This window comes from Jaculus jaculus, chromosome 4 (assembly GCF_020740685.1).
Source record: "Jaculus jaculus isolate mJacJac1 chromosome 4, mJacJac1.mat.Y.cur, whole genome shotgun sequence".
Lineage (NCBI taxonomy): Eukaryota > Metazoa > Chordata > Mammalia > Rodentia > Dipodidae > Jaculus > Jaculus jaculus.
Window position 1 is genome coordinate 51,095,463 of NC_059105.1, and position 27,745 is coordinate 51,123,207.

The following is a 27,745-nucleotide window of genomic DNA, read 5'->3' on the forward strand; positions in this document are numbered from 1 at the left end:
AGGAGGGCCCCTTCGAAGGGGAGAAGACGGGGAGGCGGCTAACAATGGTACCAACATGGCTGTTTACACACTGAGTATGTACATAACACACACACACACACAAAATCAAGTCATCTTATTATCAATCAACAGGAATGTTTTTTTGTTTATTTAAATAATTCAACACTTTTACAAAAGCCTGAAAGCTTGTGGTTCTATTTTCCTACAATCTTCAATCTGGAGTATTATCCTAAACATTAAACAAAAGCTTAAAAAATCATACTTTGCATATACATAATTCCCTTGGCTTGGGTACAGCTGAATTCACAATTATTAGTATCAACAGAAAACTCTAACATTAATGGTCAATATGTTGTGCACAACTGTAATCTCAGCACTAGGATGTTGAAGCAGGAACATTGCGGCTTTGAAGTCTGCCTAAACTACATAGAAAGCTGGCTCAAAGCAAACAAGTATGAAAATAACTAGAAAATTAATAGTTTAGAATGTTTCTGTACTATGACATATCAGAAACTTTCAGACCTTTTGAGCAAAATTCGCATAGATGAAATAGTGATATTTAGGTTCATTTTCTGTTTTGCATTAGCAGATGATGTTTGTAGTTATCTTTTACGACCTGATATCTAAGAAAAACAAAAATCTTTATGAAATGCAGTTCAAGTAGCCTATTTCAAAACCACATTTCTGCAGTTTGATAGTAACTCTCACTTACTATGCTGACATGCAACTTTTAAAACCATATTTTAACCCAAGTAATTGGCAAAATTTCTGGAACAGTGGCTTCATTCTGGGAAAACTTGCTGCCATGATTAGGGGTTTGACTGCTGTCTTCCAACTCACTGCAGCAAGTCCACACTGATGTGCTTGTGGTTTCTTCATACACCAAAGGAGATTCTGCCATGAGTGTGGAATGGAAAAAGATCCTTCATCTCACAGTGGTTGCTCTGGCCACATCAGTCTATCATGATCTCTAGCAGCGGTCTTAAAATTTTACAATCAAAGTAAGTATCATACCTGTCAATATATATTCAGAATTTATTTCATTTTCCTTTAATGGTTATCTCTTTAGGAGTTAAAAAAATTAAACTACGTGTCTAATTTATTTGCAAAATGAGTATCCTAAGCTCTTTGGTTCTTTGGCTTTTACCACATTCAGTCTTATTTCCAGAATCTTCAATTCTGTATCTCTGTCCTCTTCCTCGCTCTTGCCTCCCTCTGTTATCATCTATCTGTCATCTATCTATGCATATACATACATGCATACATACATATATGTGTGTGTATGTATAAACACATACATCATATATATTTGTATATATGTAAATAGACATCTCTTTTTCTCTTGGTGGAAAAGAAACAAAGGATGAGGGAAATATGTCACCAGGATATAGGTATTTCAGTTATCCTTTCAAAATATGTATTGCTGAGGGATATGAAGGGATTAATGAAAGACAATATCTTGTATTTTCTTCTCCTCTATACCCACTAAAAAGTATAGACTCCAGTCAGCACAAAAGGATCTCATAAGAAAAGCTTTTTAACATACAGCATGTCTTAAATATTAAAAATATGACTCAATTTTTCCTTAAATAACATCCAAGATGACCTTTTGAGACAGAGCTGAAGTCTTTAAATTGTTCCTTTTTATGAAGAACAATACTGAATTAATGCATTTATTTTAATCTCAGTGGGCTGTTCTTGAGAGCAAGCACATTCCAAAATAACTCTGTTCCTTTCAACATTCTCCAAATAAATTCACCGTTATAATTTTCCTGGTAATTGCTAAATGTTAGTAATTAGATAGAAGTTAACATAAAACTATTAAAAGGATGTTTAAAAATCAAAATGGTCAAAAAGCATCTACCTTTTCTTGTTCCATTTATTTTAGTTTGCTTGATGCAAGGCAATTTTCATGCATATTTTTGTATTTGTCCAATTTTCCTTTGACCTTCTAATTTCTAGTTGGGTAACATTGCAGGAAGCAATCTGGTTTTGATGCAGTCCCAAATTTTTGTGACTGTGTGTGTGTGTGTGTGTGTGTGTGTGTGTGTGTGTGTATGTTGTTCTAAATAAACTAAACTAGGTCATATGACTCATATGCTTTCCATGGTCTTACTGACGTTATTTTCTGTCTAGAAATGAATTAATCTTGCTTGACCAGATGAATGCTTAATTGGTTTTTATTCCATTTTAAAGGAATTGTTTGCTAAGATGACCATGCTTTAAATTTCTTTTGTCATTTCATAAAATATGTGCTAATGATTTGCAGAAACTAGATAATTTTTGTAGCAGAAACAACTACTGGAGCCTCTTGAGGATTAGAGGGCAGCTTTTGTCTCCAGCTTCAGCTCTCAGATTCAGAATGAGGAAGACAAGCAGAGAGCTGGGAAGTGCATAAGGCAGTTGTGGCCTTTGGAGTTTCATCTTTTCTACATTTTACTTCCCTCAAAACAGATAAGCAAACCTTTAATGAAACAGCTATTGAAGAAAGCATCTCTCATCATGTCCAAATTGAGTTTTGTCTGAGTGCCTTTCAAGAAATTCTGCTTTCATTTCACATTCATATATGACGCTTTATAAAACCTATGCACATGTAGGCAAGTTCCTAAGGAAAAAAAAAACACACTTAAGCTGTTTATTCACATATTTCCATCCATATGGGCATGCTTAAGAATATTTGTGCTTTTCCATTTTGCCATAGCATACTTATATATTTAAACTTTGTTTTTCTGCTAGCATTTTTATGGTTTATTGGTCACTTGAAAACAGGAAGCTTTTGACTTCTATGAAGACATATACCATCCACCTGAGATACCCTGAAACTGTGACAAACCACTGAAACTTTTGTATAGAAATGCAGCTCTACTTTCTGGAGAAGGTACCTAGGAAGGAGTAAATAGTAGAATCCTGTTTCCTTCTTTGCTTGCCTCTTTGACTATTAAGGAACAACAAAATTCTGTGTGAAAGTCTATGTAAAATGGGGGCTTTTCCTTCCTAGATGCTAATGATTCAATATTTATCTATGACTACCAAGTAATTAAAGGAAATGCATGTATGAAATAAATAAATTCAATTATCTTGTTAGTTTTTTAAGACTTCTTCATTATGTCAAAATGGCTAATATTTGTCAACTTCAGGTGGCAAGATTCTCAAAATCACTGAGTGAATTTCCTAAGGGAAAACCAGATTAAAGCCATATAAATAACTACAACTTCATAACATGGAATTTTACATTTTTCTTGTGTTCCCTAAAGCTCAGAATCAGTGATTCTAATTTAAATGCAATTCAATGTTAGCAATATTCAGTCATTTCACAACTTTAGTAAGGAATATTTTTAAAAAACTTAAAGCTCCAGTGATTTGAAGACAGTATTAGCTGTTTTGGTAAGTGCTGTTGGTAGCAAAACGTCATAAAACAGTGACCATTTTATTTTCAGATACTCCCCATTTCAATTTCTCCTATCTACAAAGAAGTCTGCAGACATGATCAGGAATCCAAGGACAAATGAAGAGGAATCACTGCGGAAACATTCTTCCATGTAATTACATCATTCTTATTGCTCCCTGGTCCACAGATGGGCCAACTGGTTTGGAAAATGAGCAGGTTGAATGTGCTTTTATGTAGTCATTTTGTCAGGAAGTGGATAAATTGATCTGACGGAAGATTTATGATTACCTTTTCACTACCTGCCTCCTACCATTCCCTGTGTTGTCACTGTCTATTAAATCTCATTTTAATCTATTTTTCATGAAAGAATCTACTAAAAACAAATTTAGAAGTGTGTGTGTGGGGGGGGTGTGGAAGGACAAAGGGAAAGAAGAGAGGACCAATTAAATTTGACTACTTTTTTGCCAAGACCTCTGTACACATTTCTGCTATGTTATATTATCTAGTGATACCAATAGCAAACAAATGATTTCTCCCTGCAAGTAAAATAAACACAAAACAATAGCCTTTTCAAATGGCTCTCAGAATTATACTTTTAAACTATTAATAGATTCAGCCATAACATTCTTTCTTTTTGTTTCAAAATGTAGCCAAGAAACAAACATCCATCTTTGAAGAAAGAACCCAGAGTCTGAATCATTTCCAGGCCATCCAGACAGCTATTTCAACTGGAACAAGTGACCTTTGGAACTGACTAGAACACAGCAGCCTGGCTAGACAGAGGGGGAGTAGTCAACTAGAAAGGGACCCAACGTGGTATTATGAAACAACCTCTGAGGATGATAATAAAAAATTAAGGGGATAAAAAAGAACTTTAAAAGCTACATCCACAATGCAAAACCATGTGCTCACAGTATGGAATGTAAGCAAAGTTAGAGTGTGAGTTTTTAAGTGCTTTTCCTTAATGCTCAGGCTTAACAGCAAATGCAGTTCTCCACCCTCTTGAGCACAGGGAATTCTCCTTAATTTTAAAACATTCACTTTTGAATCCTCAGTCTCTTTGAAAGCTCAGTTGTCATTTTTGTTTGTTTGTTTTCTCCCTCAGCCCAATCAAATTTCCATTTCCATGGTTCTGTGACTTGCAAAATGTTTAGACAATTATCAAGGGCTTCATTTAGCAAAGTAGTGACACAGTGATAATAAAGATTTTGTTAGAGAAAAATGTTGTTTCTATTAGGTACACAAACATGTATACGTATGACATGTAGTTATTTCCTTTCCAAAAGGGCTAATGAACTTTGCATTTATGCTCTCAGTAAGAAGCAAACTTCAGAATTATACTGAAGACTTACAACAAAATGTTGTCCTGGCTCCCGAGAAGAAAGACAAGTAAGACAATCCTTTCCTCAAGGTGGGTGGGAATAAAGAAAGCTTTTTAAAAAAGCTTTATAAAGGGCTGGAGAGATGGCTTAGTGGTTAAGCGCTTGGCTGTGAAGCCTAAGGACCCCGGTTTGAGGCTCAATTCCCCAGGACTTACGTTAGCCAGATGCACAAGGGGGTACAAGTGTATGGAGTTCATTGGCAGTAGCTGGAGGCCCTGGCATGCCCATTCTCTTTGCCTTTTTCTCTCTATATCTGTTACTCTCAATTAAATAATAAAAAAGTATTGGGCTGGAGAGATGGCTTAGCGGTTAAGCGCTTGCCTGTGAAGCCTAAGGACCCCGGTTCGAGGCTCGATTCCCCAGGACCCACGTTAGCCAGATGCACAAGGGGGCGCACGCGTCTGGAGTTCGTTTGCAGTGGCTGGAAGCCCTGGCGCGCCCATTCTCTCTCTCTCTATCTGCCTCTTTCTCTCTCTGTCACTCTCAAGTAAATAAATAAAAATGAACAAAAAAATTAAAAAAAAATAATAAAAAAGTATTATAAAAAGAATATTTATGAGCCAGGTTTGGTAGCACATGACTTAAATCCCAGCACTCAGTAGGCAGAGGTAGGAGGATCACCATGAGTTCAAGGCCACCCTGAGACTACATAGTGAACTCCAGGTCAGCCTGACCTAGAGTGAGACCCTACCTCAAAAAATATATATATATTTATTAATATAACTGATTTTGAAAGCTATTAAAGTGATAAATTTATTAGGTAGGAAGTATCAAGAAAAGCAACGTGGTTTTAGAATGTGCATTAATGGAAAACTTAGGTAGGTACTCTATGGAGTACAGAATTGTTCTAAGATGCAAACTCTCACACCTTTTATCTAGGTATACTTAAGGAAAATTCATCATGTAAAAGTTTTAATGCATATTGTAAGCTGTTTACAAAGTGCTTATAAGGTAAAATACCTGGGTTCAAGGAATTATGAACTTTCACCTGAGCAAAATGTGGCTAAAGCATTAAAAAAGTGAGATTTTACAAATCTTTGTGAGAGTTATGGTGTTCCTATTGGTAGCAACATGTTTGTGATGTCTAGACTAAGTTTAGCTATTTCATTTAATCATGTTATGATAGAAAAAGAGAAATGGGCCCTTAATTTTTAGTGAACCACCTTTTGTATGTAGCTAACTGTGGTTATTGGAAAGTGTTATTTAACAAAATAGTATACAGTGGAAAGTGAATGTATAGGACCATATTCATATTACATAAAGGATATATGTAAATTTATGAAATGTCATCTTTGCTAAAGAACAGAAATCTCATTTTGGATGATTTGAAAATGTTTTTGTGGATAGCATTATGGAAGTGTGATACCTTGGAGGTTAAATAAAAACACCTGATCAAAACATGAGACACATATATAAGAATTGTCAAGTTAATGAGACATTAGATGGGAACAGGGGAAACAAATCCTTTACAGATTTGTCTGAAGCTACCTGGGAAGAAGATACTCTGGTAGGAGACATATTGGTCCAAGGGCAAAACATCAACAGTTTGTTAGCTGTCTCCAATGGGTGTATATTAGGTGGAGTCAAAGATTTAGCTGTCAGAATAGAGTCCAAGACTCTACAAGTAATTTAGCAGAGGCTGAAACCCAAAATCATGAGTAAATATTGAACTTGGAACTATATATGTGGAAACACTGGATAGAGAAATATTAAAGGCTGATATTTTTTTATGGCTATAGCAACATCAAAAAGTAAAAGATATCAGTATAGAACTACAACATCATAAGAGCTATAAGAAATTCTATCTTAATATGAATTCTACAATAAATAATGAAAGATTTTTTAATTCAAACTCAAACTATAAGAACTGAGAATAAATTAAAAGAAATTTTGCTAATGCCCTGTGATGATAAATAAAACTCCCATTGGATATCTGACAGTAATATGCAGTAACTAGTACAAAAAAACAGAATTTAAGCATAGTGAATTACATATACTTCCCAAGGAAATGTGTGGTTCATACTGATATTTTAACTTTTAAATACAAACTGATTTTCAATTATTAAATCATATCATTTCTTACTTGTCCTTTATGATAATAAAGTAACTAGAAGGGATTTTGTCAATTAGGTAATACCTGCAAGCAACTGCTGTAGATGTGTTCTTATGATCATGAGATATATTATTCAGATAAAGTGAATAACAATGAATTCCATTAATGAACTTGTGAATTATTTAGTGTGCAAAGGCCATGCATTTGAGACATGTGTGCCACTGAAATGCTTAAAAGCATGTTTAAAATAATATTTTTATTTATTTATTTGCATGCCAAGAAAGAGAGAAAGAGAAAGAGAGAGAGACAGAGAGAGAGAGAGAAAGAGTGTGTGTGTGTGTGTACATAAATGGGCATGCCTCAAGCCACTGCAAACAAACACCAGATGCATGCACAAACTTATACATCTGGCTTTATGTGGGTACTAGGAACTGAACTCAAGTTGTTAGGATTTGCAGACAATGCCTTAACTGCTGATCTACCTCTCTCTAGCCCAGCACCATATTTTGAACAAGTTAAAATGTTCCACATAATTGCATAAATAGGCATAATTCTGGTATCAAGGCCTCTTACAAGACCATCAGCTGAAACACTGTGCCTAAATTAAGAGCTTCCAGTTTTGAAAAGTACTATTTATAAAATACAGTTTTTACAACAAATTCTTCTGGTGAATGTAACAAATTACGGGCTTTCTCATCAGCAGGATCAAGTTCACATTTTCATGATGGGATGATATTTAATCATAAGCCTAAAACGTGTATAGGAAATGAAATTAGAAGAAATACTTCTGTGTTCCTCCCTCTGTTCTTTCTGCTCTTCATCTCCACTCACTTTTTTCCTATTTCTTTCTTCAGCTCCAATTTATGAATGAGCAAGTTTATTATGTATATACATTCAGAATGCTTACATATTATTTAATGAATAAATCATGCAATTTATTTAAAATCTTTATTCTCAGCAAAATCAAACATATCATTGAGTATACATAGAAATACAATTTTAAACCATACCTTCATAAAAATGCACTGGTGAAATAAATGTTCATAATTAATTACCAATTATGTACTATTTCATCATGCCAGTAGCAGTAATGATTACCATTAAAAATTGGTAAAATAACGTATCTTAAATGTGCAAATATCATCTTAGTACTCTATTGTGTTACAATTGATAATAAATGGCTGCTAAATATATACCTGTTACATAAAGCTTTTTAAAGTACAATAAAAATACAAATTCTATCTGTTAAAAAAAAGCCATGTATGTGGCTTCTAAACATCCTCATTATACAAATTCCAAAATACTGTATGCCAAACAAAATTATAAAGACTTCTTTATGAAACATATACTACCATCTATTTAAGGTATAACTTAGCAGGTAACAGAATACAAATAAGAAAGCTCATATAGATCATTTGACATGATGGAGATGTTTACAGTTATAATATTGCATAAGTATATTTGACTTTTGACCTAACAAAAATGTACCTTCAGCACTTGCATAAAATCATCACAAGTAAAAGAATCTACAAATGTATTTTTGAGAGCCACCATGATCATTTATTTTTCTTATAATCTAATAAATCAAATTAGAAAATTTGACCATACTTTTTTTCTGTACTTTTGTTGTTAGTCTGTTACATATGGACAAAGATATCAGAAGCAAATGTACTCAAAGGTCACAATGCATCAGCCATCAAGAATGACATGCCATAGAACTTTACTGGTCAGGGCCGAGGGGAAGTTGATCAGAAACTCCATCTTTGTGAACAAGGAGAGTCTGATGTCAAGAAAACAAATGAAAAATAAATTTTCTAGACAGTTTCAATTTATATTTTAAATAGCTTTCATAGATTTTATAGTGTCAAAACTAGTAAGCTGTCACAAAGGGAATTTTTGTGAAAACCTATCTTGGCCCAAGGGAAAAAAAATCTGAAAAATATTTGGTAAAATAAATATGGATAACAGGCAGTATTCTATTAATAGCACATATTCCAGTTTTTAAAGAAAATAATAGGTCAGATGATGGCTAGATATTATATTCAAAATGAAATTTTGAAATTTTTAAAAATATCAATTTTCCCCACTATCACTACTTATGAAGCAAATTCAACATTATAACTAGTATAACTCCCTTGTATTAATATAAATATGATTTATGTAATTACTATTGGAATATATATTCTTATTTTATCAGATAAAATTTAGTGACCTGGTAGGATAATACTCAAAGTTTAGATTTTAATAATGATAGCAACAGCAGTATATATGTAAAATGACTTCTGCCTGATGAGTGGTAACATGTTCATTACTTTGAAAATAGAACATGTTTAGTTTGGCATCAGCATATCTCTTAAAATTTTAAGAGCTATCTATTATGGCTATTGGAACATCAATAATAAACTAATAGCATGGAAAATGTGTACAAATTTCAAGATGATATTTTGTTATAATGCAGACAGGGTAGATGTTTAGATAATTTGTCTTTCAATTATAAATTCACCTACAACAGAAACAATGTAACATGAACATGTGAAATACATTCCACCAAGTTGTTTTTAAAATAGAAATACATCAGTATGAAGACATTTGACTACAATAGATTGCAAAACATTTTGATATTCAAAAATATATTGGCACAAGTATAATACCTGCCTTGAAATAATAATCAATGACATATATGTTCATAAACAAATTCAAACCAGTCAGAATTTCTTGTTCTTGACATCAGCACCTACTGTCTAATGGGTCGAGACAAAACACTGTTCCTTCAAGAGTTAGTCCCATTTTGAACCCCTCCTGTAAAAGAAACAGTAAGACTGTGAAAATAAGAAACATTTATGGGAACATAATACTAGTAACTATAAACAACTATGAACAGAAGTTGAAATGCATGTCTTTTAATTATGTAAGAAATAATAATGACAAATGTTGGTTTATCAAGTTTTATGCTGACGTAAAATACTGAAGATCCTTTTATACTAGCATTTTACTGTCTCAAGGATATGAAAGGTGAGTGTATATGAGACAGAAGAAAAACAAGCAATATGTAGCCATATAATTTTGACTTATGCACTGTTTCCAATAGAATCTATTCAATGTTCCATCCCATTATAGCTTGATTCTCTGTTGGTTTTAAAGTTGATAGCATTCAGAGATCTAGACCTCAAGCAAATGAAGGTTCAGGATTGCCTGATAATTTTCATCTTTTCTTCCTGGTTACTACTAGCTAAATCCAAAGTAAAAAAAAAAAAAAAAAAAAAAAAAAAAAAAAAAGCTGGGCATGGTGGCGCACACCTTTAATCCCAGCACTCCGGAGGCAGAGGTAGGAGAATTGTCGTCGTGAGTTTGAGGCCACCCTGAGACTACACAGTTAATTCCAGGTCAGCCTGGACCAGAGACCATACCTCAAAAAACCCCCCAAAAATAATAATAATAACTTTCCTGTATCTTATCTGGAATACAGCAATGCAGACATCTTTGCTCACATAAAAGCTTGGCTGTGTCCTACTGGTGTTTGTAATGGACAAGCTCCTTTGAGCTCTGCTCTCCTTTGCATGTATTTAAAATTAATCTGCCATTCATTTATTATTTGAGTTATAAATGCTATGGAAGTCTTGTGAATTGGAATGAAAATTTTGAGTTAAAAGTTGGTGCCAAAGTGTATCTTTATCTCCCCTACATTGTCTTATCTTGCATCAAACAATTTGTTTGTGTGCCTATGACTTGTCCTACACCCATACCAGGCTCATCTTGCCCCTCAACGGGGACACACCCACCTACCAAGAGCTAAGAAACAAGCCAACTGACATGGGGAACAGGAGTTCACATTGTAGTTTTCTTGGTAGAAGCAAAATAGAAGTACTCAAAACTATTTTCATATAGAATAAATGAAAATAATATATAGTGTAATAGAAGACAAACGCTATCTTATCAAGGAAGAAACAAATACGAAAATGCAAACCCTTATTCATGTGCAGTCAGTATCCAAAGAATATTCAATGACCCGTGGCACACACACGACAAAGCAACAGCATTACTAGGAAGGTTTCCCAAACTTACCTAGCACCTGGAATGCAAAATGTATTCTCCTTGGTAAAGATCAGAATATTCACCAATATTCTTTTATTAAATATTGTTTTGTAATAATAAATATTTTATACATATTTTCTAACCATTATCTAGTATTCTGAAAATGAATATTTAAACTGAAAATAATACGAGCTGTTCTTTTTTCTTGATATTTTGCTTATTTATTTATTTGAAAGAGAGAGAAAGAGGGAAAGAGAGAGAGAATGAGTATGCCAAGGTCTATAGCTTCTGTAAGTGAACTCCAGATGCATATGCCACCTTGTGCATCTCGCTTACGTGGGTCCTGGGAATCAAACGTAGGTCCTTATACTTTATAGGCAAGTGCCTTAACTGCTAAGCCATCTCTCCAGCCCTGAACTGCTCTTTTTAAAAAAGTTTTAGTTAGATTACTAAGACCGGTGTACTGTATCATCTTCTAATATATTTTAAATAATACAGGATACACAAATGACACATAGGTAGGTAGGTAGTTATGATAGTTAAAGTTTAGAGAAATGGTTAGTTACCTTTGGAAAGGTTTGATGCTATAGTTTCAAAAACGTTAGTTTATTTTAAAATTAAACCAGTATGACCTCACTTCCCCTGGAATACTATTTACCAGTGTGCAGCAGTGTTAGGATGGTAGAGAAACAAAGGAAACAAATCCTCTTCATTGTGACAATAATAATGTGCTTAGGTCACAATATCTCCAGTGATTTTCTTTTTTTTTAAATTTTTTTCATTTGTTTATTTATTTATTTGAGGGCGTGGCAGAGAGAGAGAGAGAGACAGAGAGAGAGAGAGAGAGAGAGAATGGGTGCGCCAGAGCTTCCAGCCTCTGTAAATGAACTCCAGACGTGTGCGCTCCCTTGTGCATCTGGCTAATGTGGGTCCTGGGGAATGGAGCCCCGACCTGGGGTCCTTAGGCTTCACAGGCAAGCGCTTAACCACTAAGCCATCTCTCCAGCCCTCTAGTGATTTTCTTAATGAACCTTTCATGATCTTTAGGTTAAACAAATCTTCATATTTAACACATATGCTCTTATAATCCCTTTTGTTTACTTCATACAATATACTCATAAAATAAAATTCCTGTGTGTTTCCTGAACTTCCTTCTGAACTTTGACTTTGCAAATGATAATTTATTAGATTTTGAATCCTTCTAAGATTTCCATTTCTTTTTGAATTTTAAACCTCTGAATCAAAATTAGGCTTCTAAATGTAGTTAATGATGGGAGTTATTATAAACTAATATCACAAAACATCACTTTGTAATTGATTAAAATATTAGTCATATTGTCTATGAAGCATTTTGCTTAATTGCTTTTTCTTGAGTAATCAAAGAAGAAACCCTTCATGTGTAGCATCTGAAGTTCTGTTATTCTCTATGCTTCTTATCTCAAATTATTTTACATTTAATTAAAACATAAAAATTGTCTTACTTATATAATATATTGTTGATTAATGCTTTTCCTTCTCTCATTTTCTTTAAAAGGACTAGATTTCTACAAAGACTGAACATTCTCATAAAACTAAATTATTATGACTTTATAATGTATTTTTAAATTTTAATGTAATTAATTTGTCCTATAATTTATAATCAAGACTAAAGTTGACAGTATAATTTTATGTACAGAGGTTGAACAAACTCATAATCACTTTCTTTTTGAAACAGACTTTTTACAGTGTTTATTTCCTCACATTTTCACTTGTACTGATCATTAAGAAAGTAACATTACCCATTTGTTATTTGTTATGGAAAATGGCATTTGTAGTTTTTTATTTACTTGTATGGTTGGTTGATTGCGTAGATTATATGAGTATCATCCACTACGTGTTAGTCACCTGTAGTTTCTATGAACTGCAGATTTTTTATTAATCTAATAATTCATTTTATAATTATGTCAGTTATGTGGCTTTCCACTCATTTGATTAGTGCATTTGTCTATTCTAAAAGAGAGAATTAGGACTGGAGAGATGGCTTAGCAGTTAAGCGCTTGCCTGTGAAGCCCAAGGACCCCAGTTCGAGGCTCAATTCCCCAGGACCCACGTTAGCCAGATGCACAAGGGGGCGCATGAGTCTGAAGTTCATTTGCAGTGGCTGGAAGCCCTGCCATACCCATTCTCTCTCTCTCCCTCTCTCTGCCTCTCTGTGTCACTCTCAAATAAATAAATAAATAAATTTAAAAAAAATAAAAGAGAGAATTATGTAAAACAACCTTATTTTTGTACTTTCTCTTTATAAAATTGTCTCTTTATTTCAAGTCTGATGGATATTCACAGTCCACACATGTTAACCTATTATTTAGGTATTATTTAACTTAGCTACATATTTTTCTCTCTGAGTTATTAACCAGTTGACCTCACACCATTTATGCATAATTAAAGCAACCTCCTGTGACTTGTCAATGTTTTTAAGTATATTACATTATTACACCCAAGAGTATACTAAGACTACCAATACTAACAATTGTTTTGCCTATCACAGACATGCTCCTAGAGGTTCAAATTATCTAAGACCAACTGTTTATGTTATTTATTTGAAATAAATATCAAATTTTTCAACCATAAAATGAAATATGGTTTAAAATTTCTGCTTAATTTTTTTCATTTTTGAGATATATTTTTGATTTCAAGTTTAAGGATTCAACTCATAGTAGCTTACTCAAAATTCTCTGTAAATGAAAGCAGAAACTCAAATACTTCATGAGGCTTATTAACTCCATATAATATTCACAACTTGTTATAGGGGAGTAGGCTTTTACATGATATACAATGATAGAAATAGTAGCTACGTGTGTGCATTAGATTCATCAGGATAGCAAAGAGTCATAAGAAAATCACTATGGACTTTAGATGAGGAAAATTTTATTTTACTACAGTTAAAGTGACCTAGTAAATTTTAGACTAACAAAAGAAAAAAAAAAAAAGAAAAGAAAGTGAACAATGTAATAATGACAGTCCCTGGAAAAATAACCTTAGTCCAGACTTGTTAAACTTCTAGCATAGTGAGTAACCAAACACATCCATATGAAAATATCATTTGAATAACTGTTCAGCAAAGCATGGAAACATTAAAGCTTTATCTATAAAATGTTTTATATTTTTCAAAATTATTATTAAAATAATATACAAACCATCTCTGACGCTGCCCACCATGAAAGCAGAAAAAAAAGACATGATGAAAATATTAGAAACAGCTGAGACAAAAACCATCACAGTTCACTAGCATTTGACCCATCACTAAATCACACTGTGCTTCAGAAACTCAGTTACTCAAATCTCTGAAGGTGAAGTTTTTTCTTTTAAAATCTATTAAGTATTTTGTGTATAAAAACTTCATAGAAAAATAGCCACTGTGGAATACATCACTCTTAAGGACCAATACTATTATTTCAAGTTTCAGTATGTTCTACATACACAAATTTCCAAGATAGTATAAGCCTAGTGGGCCAAAATAATACAAAAGGAAAGGTCAATTTCAGATACAGCATTCTAGATCATTAATCATGCATATATGGGTGTAGGTTTTGTAGTATTTGAAATAGGTCTATTATATTCTCAGGGGGAAGAGAGTGAGTTTGAGGGAGTCAACCTTTTAAATTTGAGGGGTTAGGGGGAAGATGAATAGGTAATGAATGGAATGCCCCAAGACAAATAAGTAGAAATATCTGCATTTTACTTAGTGTTCTCATCACCTCTTCTCAGTACGCTTCATGTGATTTTTTTCTGGATTTTTCCAATTAAAAAACTTTTGATTTAAGTTAGGATATAACAGCTTCATGAAAATATGAAAGGAAGATTATTCTAATCTATTTAAATCTGTTCACTCAACATGGTTCATTATATGAAGCCTTTAACACTACTTCATCCATGAAGCTTTTGAAACCAGTTTCATCCAGGTTTGAAATACATGTGTGGGGGGGGAGGGGAGGAATGAATCTAACTGGATTGCATTCTTAATTTTCACTAGTTTTTCAATAGGAACTCAGAAGTCATGAGTTTCAGTTATAATGCTTCTTTTCAGAAAGAATGATTTTACTTACAAAGATTTTCCTTCAATTACTCTTACAATTCTGGAATTCATGATTGTTAAGACTGAGGTCAAATCTGACATATCTAGTATAGTGGCTTTTTCTTTCAGAAGAATGAAGAATTAGAATCCATGCAATGTTGTATTGCAAAGGGAACTATGTTTTTCCAATTGGAAATTGAATTATTTTATTAATAAAAATTCTTATTTTACATGAGTCTATACAGTGAAAATAAGAGAGTTCTGCTACATCACATTTTTTTTCTCATATTCCAAAGAAATAAATAAGTTATGGCAAAATCTGTTAAAATATTCACCTGCATCTCATCTAGTTTTGACTGAATATCTGGAGGGAAATCCCCTGCTCCACAGTTAAACGGGTCAAAAGGTTCAGCTCCAAACAGGTCCCGTTCTAAATGGAAGAAAACATGTTGGTAAATAAAATGACAAAAATGAATTGATATGAGTTAAGAGTTCATAAGAAGGATTAAATTTAAAAATAGAAACTTAATTATAGACACAAACAGGTATTTGCACAATCAAATGAGCCACTCATAACATTTATATTTTATGTTGGGCTCTCTGTGCTAGGAGATTAAAGAATTTTTATGATATTGAGGAAAGTGGGGGGGGAGGGTACTACCATGGGATATTTTTTTATAATCATGGAAAATGTTAATAAAAATTGAGAAAAAAAGTTGTATGACCAAACAGAGTGGTGAGTGTCTGAAATCTTAGCATAAAGGACATTGAGCCTGGAGGATCCTGAGTTCAAGACCTGTCTGAATTAGATAGGAAGACCTTGTTCTAATAAATATATAAACAAACAAACAAACAAACTAGAGAGGCAGGTGTGGTGGAGCATGCCTTTAATACCAGTAACTGAGAAGCTGAAGTAAGAGAATTGCCATGAGTTTGAGGCCACCCTGAGACTACATAGTGAATTCCAGGTCAGCCTGGGTTAGAGCAAGACCCTACCTTGAAAAACCAAAATGGAAAAAAAAAAAAAAAAAAAAAAAAAAAGGAAAGAAACCTCTATAGGTATAGAGTTATAGTTATTGTTTTCAGAGAGGTTTCCGAGTCATTAATGAAGATCAAATTTTAGATAGTTCATATATTATAATACCCTCTTTACTGCAGCTTTTGAATATATTAAAATTAATGAAATACTTGTTGAAAATTTTCTAAATCCATTTATGGGTGTCTTGCAACACAAAAGTAACACCATAGGTATGACTGGATAAATTTGTAGGTAACTTTATTTCATGAAATTTTACCTCACATTTTATTGAGAAATAACTTAGAGTACATCATATTATGTATTGTGAAATGTAATGTTTATAAATATCTGTATAGATAATAAGATATGTTTTAAAAACATATCTGTGTGCATGTATGATGCGTGAATATGTAGGTATACATATGCTCCTGTAGAGGTCAGAGGACAACTCCTGGTGATGGTTCTCGCCTTCCTCCTTGGTGGCATTCTCTTTGCTGTTTCTCTTTATGTATACTATGGTAGCTCGCCCATGAGCTTCTGGGATTCTCCTGCCTCCACCTCTCTTCCCCCTCTAGGAGGGTGAGGATCACAGATGCTCATTAGATTGTCTGGTTTCATATGGGTTTTTGGGTATCTAAAGTCAGGCTGTCAGGCTTGCCCAGCATGGTATCTGCAATGCAGTACTATGAAATAGAGCCAATATTAAAGTATGCCATGTAAATATCTCTTCTTTGAGTCTCCATATGGGCTTAATGATTGATTTTTGGCCACTGTGAAATATCCTTTCAAATTCTATGACTAGGCATAAATCAATACACAGTCACATCATTAAAAGTGATCATCTGTCATATGCTTTCTAATTTTTCAGAGACACCTTGGTGTCTATTACAGATATATAGAAGATAAAATAGAAAATCAATGTATTTAGGGCAATTAAGATATCAAAGAAAAATTATATAACATTAATATATAAAACATGATAGGCTTCATATAATCTACATATTTCCACTAATACGTGTACATTGTATAACAAGAGTATTCAAACCACTATAGGAGCACACTAAAATGACTAAAATTATTAAAATTACAGTTGTTTTTTAAAACTTAAAATATTAAAACTATAACTGTAGTTGCAATAAATACATAATGAAACAATTCCATTATGGTTTAAATAGCTCTATATCAAAATATTATTGTTCCTACATGTTCAATTCCAAACAGGAATGTTTTTAGAAGTATATTTCAAAATTATAAAAGTGAAATAGAATTCACCAAGTTTAGCACATATATAAGAATGAGATATTTTAGTAATTAGAGTTAATACTTAATAATTATATATAATTTCCCACAAAGTATTAAATGGACACTGAAAATGATGCAAATATACTCAGACGCATCACTATGTTTAGTGAGCTTACTGATTTCTGCAGATCTGCTTGGTACTGGAGGTGGCTGTGTGCCATTGCGAGTAGATATTGGAGACTGGTGTGATACTGGAGAAAATGGAATCATATCAAAGATGTCGGTGGAGGGTGACTTAGGCATCACACTGCCTGCCTGAAATGATGACAGGGCTCAGAGTGCTGTTTCATGAAGACACATGTCAATGCTAAGCATTCCATATTCTTATAGAACATGTAAAGGACAGAAAATTCAGCTGAATCATATAAACTTACCTGTTTGTAAATCAAAATAATTAATTATTCACAATTTTATTTTTTAAATTACATTCTAGATGCTCAATTGTAAAAAAAAATCATCTTAAAAATATATGAATGAAAACATAATTTCTATAATATATTCTGTACAGAGTTGTTATAAAAGGAAACAAATATCAGTGACAACCCTTGTAAAAGTAACATTCACATAGATTATAGTTTTAAAATTAGTGTTTTCATGTACTTTTACACAATGGAAAGCAACTGATACTCACTGTAGCATATATGATTCGTGGACAATTTTTAGTATTTTTCCAATAATAAACATATGCTTTGTAAAATAAACTAATAACCAATAATGTACTATGAAAAATAATGAATTGCCTAATACAATTTAGTGCAGGACTGAAAAACTATATGGAAATAAAAATATTCTATGAAAATAGAACCTACAATCTAAGATCTAAAGTGATATTGTCTTCGATTTAGCAGACGAGAGAATATGTTTATGTCTCATACTTATAGAAACCATCTGACCTGGTCAGGAATGAAAAGAAAGGTTTTCCTCCTTTTGAGAGAAATAGAAGAAACATTTACTTTCCTGCTATCTATGGAAAGAGATTGCCTAGAGCTAAGTGTTCTCAGAATATATCTGTATTTCTGATTCATAGGTGATGCAGGTGATAAAATATGGGGATGGCTGTATATATAAAGTGATAGAGTGCCTATTTAGTTAAAGTGATTACTAGTGCATTCTTTCATGCAGAAATACTGCTTTCATCTCTTTAACAATCTGCTTACTGTATCCCTTGCCACCTTACTCTCATTCAGAAATTCAGTTTTCCTAACAGTACCAATTCTCTGTCTGCTTAGCTTCCATCTGCTCAGCATGTACAAACACTAAAATCTTGGTTGTTATTAGAAAGCTATTAAGTACTTTTCTTCTGTAGCCTCTCTTCTTTCTTCCTTGTGCTTTATTCAATGCTAGCTTCCCTGAGACAGTTGTTTTTCTCTAGCACCTTCAATGTCAGCTGATCCTTAATTTTTTTGCACTGTAATCTACTGAAAATACTTTTATCCTCATTACCAATAACCTCACTTTCCAACTTTGCTATCTCCATTTCATTGATTTGGATTTGTACATTGTCACCACTATGCTAATTTCACTGTGATGTCAGAGAACTAAAGGAAACAATAATGGTACACAGAAGCTCCAGCTACCAAGCCATTTACTTAAGACACACTTGCCTTTTTATTACTATGAAGATGACATATTCTGAAGAAATTTTTAAAAAGAGCTAATAAAGAGAATTTTCTGCTTTGCAAATTATTCCATGAGGTCTTGGAAGGCTGCTGTCACTGACTGACTTGGGTAAGCCACTTTTAGAAGGTGGTGTCAGTAACAGTCCTAGGGATAGTCTGTAATCAGGCAAGGTGACAGGAGTGACAGAAATGGAAGACATATTTAGACAGGGAAATGGGTCATCACTACTAGCCCAGAAAGAGACTGAGTGTCTCTGAGACCCGTGGGGCGCATGACCAGACTTTCCGTGCAGCAGCTGTAAAGGAATGACAGAAAGAGAAATAAGCTTAAGAAGAAGAATGAAGGCACAGAAGAAGAGAATAGTTTATGTGAAAAGTCTTGGTAAGGGGGTATTTTGTGAAAATGAAAGGATACATTCACAATAACTATACTAAAATTAAAATAGTTAAAATTGAATATCTTTTGTGGTTGTCCCTAGATTCTGTTACGCATCTTAATAATTTTTCATTAAAATATTCCTATTTTACATTTTAAGTGGGATATTGGATTCAGTAGCATCTGAGCAGCCAAGGGGAGAAGCAAGGGAAGAAGTCTGACATTTATTTGTGAGACTGTCTCTGAGTGATGAGATGTGCAGAGGAAGAATAGTGTGGTAGGTAAGATGGAGTATAGTCACTGAAGGAGAAATTCTTATAAAGTCATTAATTGCATAAATTTTTAGAAGTATTATACATTTTAGGTTTCATCCTCAAAAGTTATCTTTTTAAAAAATTTTCTTTATGTATTTGAGAGAGACAGAGACCCAAAGGGAGAGGCAGAGAGAATGGGTGTGCTAGGGCCTTCAGCTGCTGCAAACAAACTTCAGACACATGCACCACCTTGTGCAACTAGCTTATGTGGGTCCTGGGGAGTTGAACCTGGGTCCTTTGGATTTGCAGGCAAATGCCTTAAACTGCTAAGCTATCCCTCTAGCCCCAAACAGTCATCGTTTAACTATGACTAATGCCAATGATAACATGCCTGTGTCATTCTAGACACACTGCAGTTAAAGACCACAGATTCAGTGACAATCCTCCATGATCTGTGAAACCAAGAACAAATTGAAAATTGTGTGGCTCCATGCACTTTGCCTTTCCTCTAAGCAGTGAGGACATCCACATAATACTATGTTTGTTGATGGGAAGAAAGGGTTATCAGTAATCTCAATTCAATAAATAAGAAAAGAAAGTAGTACACAAAACAGGATCTGAATATCAGTCTTTGGGTGACTTAGGAGGTATCTTTCCCAACATGGAAACTTACTGTAAGAACTGTGCTGGAGAAAAATTCTCAGTCAGATGCAACAGTTGCCAATAGCTTCGCCAAACCCAAAAATGAAAGAATTGACTGAGCCTTAAGAAGTCAGAATGGAACTTCCATTGTTTCATTTTCCCACAGGGAATGCAGCAAGGCCAGATGATTCACTTCAGAAAGGCGCTACCTCACTGCTGAGGGAGCCTGTGCATAAGGTTCCTGAGCTCTTGACTATTGGCTTCTCCTCCTCCTCCTTTTATTTTATTTTATTTTTTTTAAGCAAAGGGCCAGCAAGAAAGAACAGGAAAGTAAAATTACCAGTGAGGGCCCTGAGAAGATGGCAAAGTGGTTAAGAGCACTAGCTGCTCCAGCATGGGGGCTCCTCTGGACAGAAACCAATGACTTCTGCTTCCCACAACACACATAGAAAGATGGCAGTGGCCCCGTACCTATGTCGGGAACCCGAATGTGCAGGTGACAGAGATCAGACAACTTGCTGACAGGCCTAGATTGTGGGAGAAACCCTGTCTCAAGGAAGAAGGAGGATGCGTGCTGTAAGAAAAGAACTTCTGGCACTTTCTTCTGACCTCCCCGTACACCTGCATAGGGCCCACACACACAGGTGCTGCTTCACGTCCCACCCACACGTCACACCACACTCATACTCTACACACACTGAGTCAGGGGAGAAATTCAGTGACAACTTCCCCAACAAGAGCAGCCTCGGGGAGAAACACTGAGGAGATACCTTGGCCTAGATTCCCACCAAGGTAGCCTCAGAATCAAGGCTAGGAATGCAGATAGGGCTGAGCAAATGGCCGGCCAGTGGAGGATAAGTAGCTGACTGAGCAGATTACCTGGCCAGGGAGAGAAAGTGGGCTGAGCACCAGCCTCAGCTTTTTCTCACATTCCTGATCACAGGTGCAATATGACTAGTCTGCTCACGTTCCTGCTGCCATGCCCTCCTGGACAAGAAAGCCACCCTCCCTTAAGTTGTTTCTTGTTGCATATGGGGTCCCAGCAGGCAGTGAAGAAATACAACACCTAGGTGGCATAAAGTGACATTTTTGACACTAGATTAAATGTTTTGTGTGAGAGGACTAAATTTAACAGTTCTGACACACTTTAAAATGTTAATCTTAAGTGGTTGAGAACATTAATATTTTAAAGAAATTATAGATTGTTTTAGATGAAAACAGCTTAATATTTTGCAGGAGATAGTCTGTCTTTGTTGTTGTTGTCATTTGTTTGTTTTTGTTTTCTCGAGCTAGGGTCTCACTCTAGCCAAGGCTGACCTGGAATTCACTCTGTATCCTCAGGGTGACAGCGAATTCACGGTGATCCTCCAACCTCTGCCTACTATCAGTATTTTTAAACATTTTATTGACATCTTCCATACATATGTACAATGTAACCTGATTATATTCTTCTCCCATAACCCTTCTTTGTCCTTTCTCCTTTGTCCCTCATCCATGGAACTTCTTTTCAACTAGTCTGGCCCTTATTTGGATTTTTCTTTTCCTTTTATCTACTTTCTTTTCACTTTTTTCTTTTTGCCCTCATTTTAAACAAGTCTTGTGTAGGTACTATCAGCACTGTGAGATCATAAATGCCACTACCACTTTGTGTCTGGCAGACAGCATTCTACTACATCCATTGCTTTTACATTCCTTCTCTTCTACAATGGTCTCTGAGACTTAGAAGGTGTGATAGAGAAGTCTCTTTAAAATCATTTAGTATTTGACAGATGGATAGGAATCAAACACGTTGGACTGTTTTGCAGAAGTTCATGGAACCATTAGTTCACTAAGCTTTATAGCTCATAATTCTAAGTCTCACGACTCGGGACAAGCATCTAAGTTGTTTTTATTAGGGTGAATTCTGTAAAATGGCATGTCAGCTAGGTAGAAGTTATTGGTCATTAAGGTATATCAACAATGAGTATAAGTGTTTGAGTTTTCTGTAGTTTCCTATTTCCTTCTGTATTGAAGTTCAAACTTGGTACATTTTAGTCCAGGCCATGGTACAGTTTTGCTTAAATGTGACAACAGGGTAAAATTTTCTAATGGTGTTTGCATCCTATCAATAACTACTGAAAACACTTAAGCAACAATAATAACAACTATCAACACCAAAACTACAAAAGATTTAATAGTTCTGTAGTTTTAACCATTGAAAGATTACAATGTTGACATTTTATTTGATGCCATAAATTGCATTATCAATGTAAGTCCGCAGACTCATTTTAAATATAAGCCAATGTCTACATTAAAATGTAACACCAGTTACTAAAATATAAGTTCAAAGTTGTAACTAAGATTAAATATAAAACTAATATTCCTTTATATTTATAATTTAAATATAGGACTTTTAATTAAAAAAATCTGATTGAAAACTAAAAGATCACAAGTTACACTGAGGATGGACAAGATAACAGTTGATTTGTTTTAGAACTTTCTAGAATGCCATGTTGACTCAGACTTCAGAAATTCATTCTTACATTGTGTGAATGTGTATGTGCATGTGAGCGTATGTGTATGTATGTGTGTGAGCACGTATGTCATGAAGCATGTGTGAGGTCAGAGGACACCTCAGGATGTCCATCCCCACCTTTCACTTCTTTGAGACAGAGTTTCTTTTGCTGTGTGCCTCTGCAGACACTAGACCAGGTTTTGCACAACTTTACTGATTCTCTGATTGTGCCTCACATTGCTGTTGCACACTGGGATTCTGCTTTACATCCAGCTTTAAATAGTTTCTGGGGATCTGAACTATGGTCATTGTAGTCGTGAAGAAAGCACTTTTAATCACTGAACCTTCTGAACTCTACAGGGCATATTTTAAATATCACTTTAAAAGTAATCTTTAAAAGCAATGAGTTCTCTAATCTACAATTTATACCACCAGGAAAGTGCATTTTCAGGTTTCTAGATCCACAGTGGGCTTATGTTAATTCTTATATGTGTTATCTATTACCTTATAGTTCTTATAATAATCTTGCAAGGTAGCTAGACATGACCAGCCACAAATCATAAAGAGAAGCCTAACAGAAAGTACTGGTAGGTGACCTGAGCAGGTATTAACAGGCAGACGTCAAGTGGGAATGATTATTTCCCATCAAGCAGGGTTTCGGTCTTCCAAATCACCAATATACAAGGAGAAGTTGGGGACTGCCGGGCATTTACTGTGGGCACCAAACTTTCTGGTGCTGATGTTTGTGTTTAAAGTTTGTGCCTTGTTTAAAGATTCACATTTGTCTTGTTGTGTAATTGAGAGATTTTATAATCTGCCCTTGCCCAGCCTGACCTCAAGAGTGTTTGAGAGAGCACCAGAGAGAAATAAACAAGCAACTTTGTTTACCCACAATGCAATACACATTTTAGGTTATAATGGTCTTATCAAGTCTAATCAGTGGCTGCACACTTGATTATGTAAGAGTAGAATTTTATTTAACATTGACTAAGAGACATTTGTTTTGTTCAGCAACAGAAAGTCCAACATTCCTTAGAACTATAATTTTATTCATTTAACTCCCTGGCAACAGTCTGATATGTTTAAAAGCTCCTATGGCCAGCAATGTAAAATGTAAGCTCAAACATAAGTGTCAAGAGAAACAATTTGATTTAACTTTCTATGGTCACATTTTATAATGCAACAATCTGTGGAGGTGTTCATGAGGCTAGGAGGGCAAACTAAACCCTTTTTTCAAATAAAGACAAGCAACACTGCCACGTGAAAGTAATAAATGGGAATCAGATTGTTCCTAGATTATCAGAACCACATGGTTGAGAACCCACTCTCTCATCTATTGCCAAACCGCTGGGACATAGAAAAAAGCAAACAGCCAAGCTGAGTAACAGAATTTTCTCAGTATATCTAAAAGATCCTTTAGAATAAGGATCAATTTCTAAAACCAGTGAAACCATTTTCACAGCATCAAACTACTTCAGAGACATGTATTGTGGATACTACCAAATGGTAATTCATTTGCCAGAGAAGTAACCTTTTATTGAGCCAATTAAATCCTTCTTAGATGACATGTAAACATCATGAGTTGGGATAATTAGTTGCGAAGAGTCAACCTCTTGGGGATTGGGAAAGACCCCTTTACACCACACACTGAAAGCTCATCCAGCATCTGATGCCATATGAATTGTATACATAATACCCATCTATATCATCATTACCATCTGTGTAACACGACCCATATTGCATTCTAGTGTTTCTTTAATTACAATGTAGTCTATCACCTGTATTTCGCTAATAACTTCAGTAATTTTGTAGCATTCTATTCTTCATCACTCAAAATACTCAAAATACACATCATATAGAATCTCACTTTCAGAGCAACTAGGAGATATTTCTATTTTAAAATTGTATTTTAATTATTACAATTCTGTCTTTATCAAACACAACAGTTCACATCATTTATAAATCTTCAAAACTGGATATTCATTAGCATGACAAAATCTCATATTAATTACAGGTAACCTTTAAAAGTTTTTTCTATCAGAAATTTGGCAGCTAACTTATGTGAAATAAAAAGCTATACTTAGTGTTATATTCATTTTTGTCACAGCTTCATATAGTTGAAAGGAAATTTTTAAATAATTTCTTTAAAATACAAAAACAGATTAACAAAGGTATCTAACAATATTTTCAACACAAAAATTTGCAGCTATAATTCAAGTTATTTGTATAATGGTTGAAAATACATTTCCTACGTAGTTGTTTTAAGTATAAAGAAGTGATTTAGACTGGGTGTTGTGGTTCAAACCTTGAATCTCAACAGTTGGGTGGCTGAGGTATGAGGATTGCTGTAAATTCAAGGCCAGCTTGCCTTTAGTGTGAATTCCCTGTCATTTTGGGTTAGACTCAGATCCTTCTACAAATAACTTTTTAAAAGTGTTTTAGGAAAAATTATTTCTTTTTTAAATTCCTTGTTTCAGTTGTCATTGAAGCATTTTACTCAGATAGATTTGAATTGAGATGAACACAATTACTTATTAAATATTCCAACCTCAGAAGAACTAATTAATTTAAAGATTAAATAATTCATTTTATGTAACTGTATGATGAAAATCACTAAATAAATGAATACACTCACAGTCTATATTTCATTTACACATGAACTTACATGATTATCAATATCCTAGAAAATGGTCAACAAAGCTAAGGCAAAGGTCATTTTGTCATTCCTCCTGTCCTGGAAAATATTTCTTTAGCTCACTTGTTAACTATCTATAATCCACCAATGCATGTTCATAACTTCAAGCCTGACCCACTTTCTTTCCAGTTATCCAACGCTGGTCCAGGGCAGTTTCTGTTTTGAGGAGATGGACTTTAAGAGGGCTGGGAGAGCTGGGTGTGGTGATCCATGCCTTGCCTTTAATCCCAGAACTTGGTAGGTAAAGGTAGAAGGATCATGAGAGTTCAGGGCTACCCTGAGACTACATAGCGAATTCCAGGTCAGTCTCAACTAGAGTGAGATCCTACCTCAAAGGAGGAAAAAAAAAAAAATGGTTGGGAGAGAAGGAAACAGTTTATGTCAGTGTTTCCCAAAACTAGTCACTCTTCTCAAATCTTGCCCTTGCCCCTCAACAGGGTTCCCTCAACTTTCATTCTCCAAGAAAGGATACACCCTTAATATTCTTTGGGGATATGCCCAGTGTGGTGCCACCCCTATTTTATTCCTTTGACAGCACAAAGGCTGAACCAAAGTATATGTGCCAAAGCCCAAAATAAAAAAAACTGTTTTCTCAAGAGTCATTGAAAAAGTAGCATCCCATGGCATTTAAAAATATATATATTTTTAATAATAATTTTAAATATATATATACATATATATATATATATATATATATATGTATATATATATATATATATATAAATTTTAGAGAAGGGGGGAGACTTGGCCCAGGGCCTCAGTCACTGAAATCCAACTCCAGATGCTTGCGCCACCTAGTGGGTATATGGGACCTTGTCCTTACCTCACCTTTGCTTATTCTTAGGATGGTTATAGTTTTCAATAAGGCTTGAGGGAGACTCAAAACAATAAGTCTTTGATTTTGAAACCTACGGTTGTAAGTGGAGTTTGAACTATTATGTATCTTGAGAAGAGAGAAACAAGTTCAAGAAATGGTTAGCATCAGAAAATAAAGAGAAAAAATATTATAAAAAGCCATGCACACTATATTTCTCTTACGTAGAGGAGCACCGTCTCTCAGCCTTTGTTTGTCAAACCACAATAGTCCTAATGTCAGCGACATTAAGTACAACTATCAAACTTTTCAATATGGAGGATGTAAAAGGCTGAATTGAAAATAAAGTAGAAAATTCAGCCCATTTACTGGGTCTGAAGCCCCAAGATATAACTTTATATAGTAGTATTCCTCTTCATGGTAATGTACTGGTGAACTATTGCAGCATTAAATATATAAAAGTTAAAGTAGGCATATTAAAAGCTCCAAAATTCTTTCAAGGTTTACATATTCAAGAATTGTGTTGTGGTTCACACTATCATGCCATAGCAGATATTAAATACATGGTAAAATAATGGCATGAATGGAGAGACTATTAATAGTACAGGCGATTTAAGTAGGAATAAAATATATTGTTCTACATATATTGTGCCTAGGAAAAAATAACTTTAAATTTTACTTCCTTTCTAAAAAAATCCCCTTTGCAAAAGTCAGTAATAATGATATAATATATGATACTGAGAAAAAGATATCAAAATTACAACAAATCAAAAACTACATACTTCAACTACAAATGCTGGAGTGTTGTCCAAATAGACTCATTTTACTGTCTAAAATGAACTTGCCTCACTCTCAAAGGGAACTGTTGCTATAAAATGCCAGAAACCACAGTTAGTCTTATTATCAATGTACTTTCTACAATGAACCTGAGCACTCCACAGACAGAGCAACATGTGTCATTACAGCTAACCTCAGTAAATACTAATCAATAGGAATGGGAAGAAAGTATATGCCACAAAGGGAAAAAGCAAATTAAACCTTAAGACCGCAATGAAGTATAAATTAATTTAGAAAACATAAGGGAAAACAGCAAGATAAAACACAATTCCATTTTGAATTACCAATGTAACTTTAATTACCCTGTTCGTCAATCTTCATATTTTTCTGTATTGGTTTAAATTACAAATAACAAACTTACTAGGATTACTACAGGATTTATGACCCCAGAGGTAATTCCATACTATAAAATCTTATTTCTCAAGAGAATAAAAACCTACTCCATATACTTACTGGAGATGTTGATACTTGAGTTATTCGCAAGCGGTTTTCCAAATCTTGTACTTTATTTTTGAGTTCCATGTTTTCTGTTTCTAAATCTTGGATCTAAAAAGCAAATGATTATTGAATAGCTTTCAGACATTTTTCTTAGATAACACTGGTCATTATATCAAGTAAATTAATTACACTATTTGGAATTTAAATGTACTCTTCTCTACAAGGACAAAAACTAGTTGATAATGTTTGGCAAATATTAAAGCATTCTAGGTCATTGGAAAGACATATTAAGTTTAAAAAATATTTTATGTTTGCAAATTTTATGTTCCTAATGTGTCATCTTTGTG

General features: G+C 34.2%; 1 protein-coding gene across 9 annotated transcripts in view; it reads right to left on the reverse strand.

The window, feature by feature from the left end:
* Positions 1–7,775: 7,775 nt before the first annotated feature.
* Positions 7,776–27,745, reverse strand: part of Gulp1 (GULP PTB domain containing engulfment adaptor 1) — a 253,795-nt gene continuing 233,825 nt past the window's right edge. For 4 of the 9 annotated variants that reach the window (XM_045147978.1, XM_045147974.1, XM_045147975.1 and 1 more), the window contains 4 exons: positions 27,414–27,506; positions 17,346–17,484; positions 15,245–15,339; positions 7,779–9,622 (listed from right to left, as the gene is read on the reverse strand). In XM_045147978.1, the coding sequence (XP_045003913.1) occupies positions 9,551–9,622; positions 15,245–15,339; positions 17,346–17,484; positions 27,414–27,506 (399 nt within the window). In that variant the 3' untranslated portion in view covers positions 7,779–9,550. Of the gene's footprint in view, positions 9,623–14,031; positions 14,043–15,244; positions 15,340–17,345; positions 17,485–27,413; positions 27,507–27,745 lie in introns of all 9 variants that reach the window. The other 5 variants (XM_045147979.1, XM_045147982.1, XM_004660269.2 and 2 more) reach the window with 5 other exon arrangements.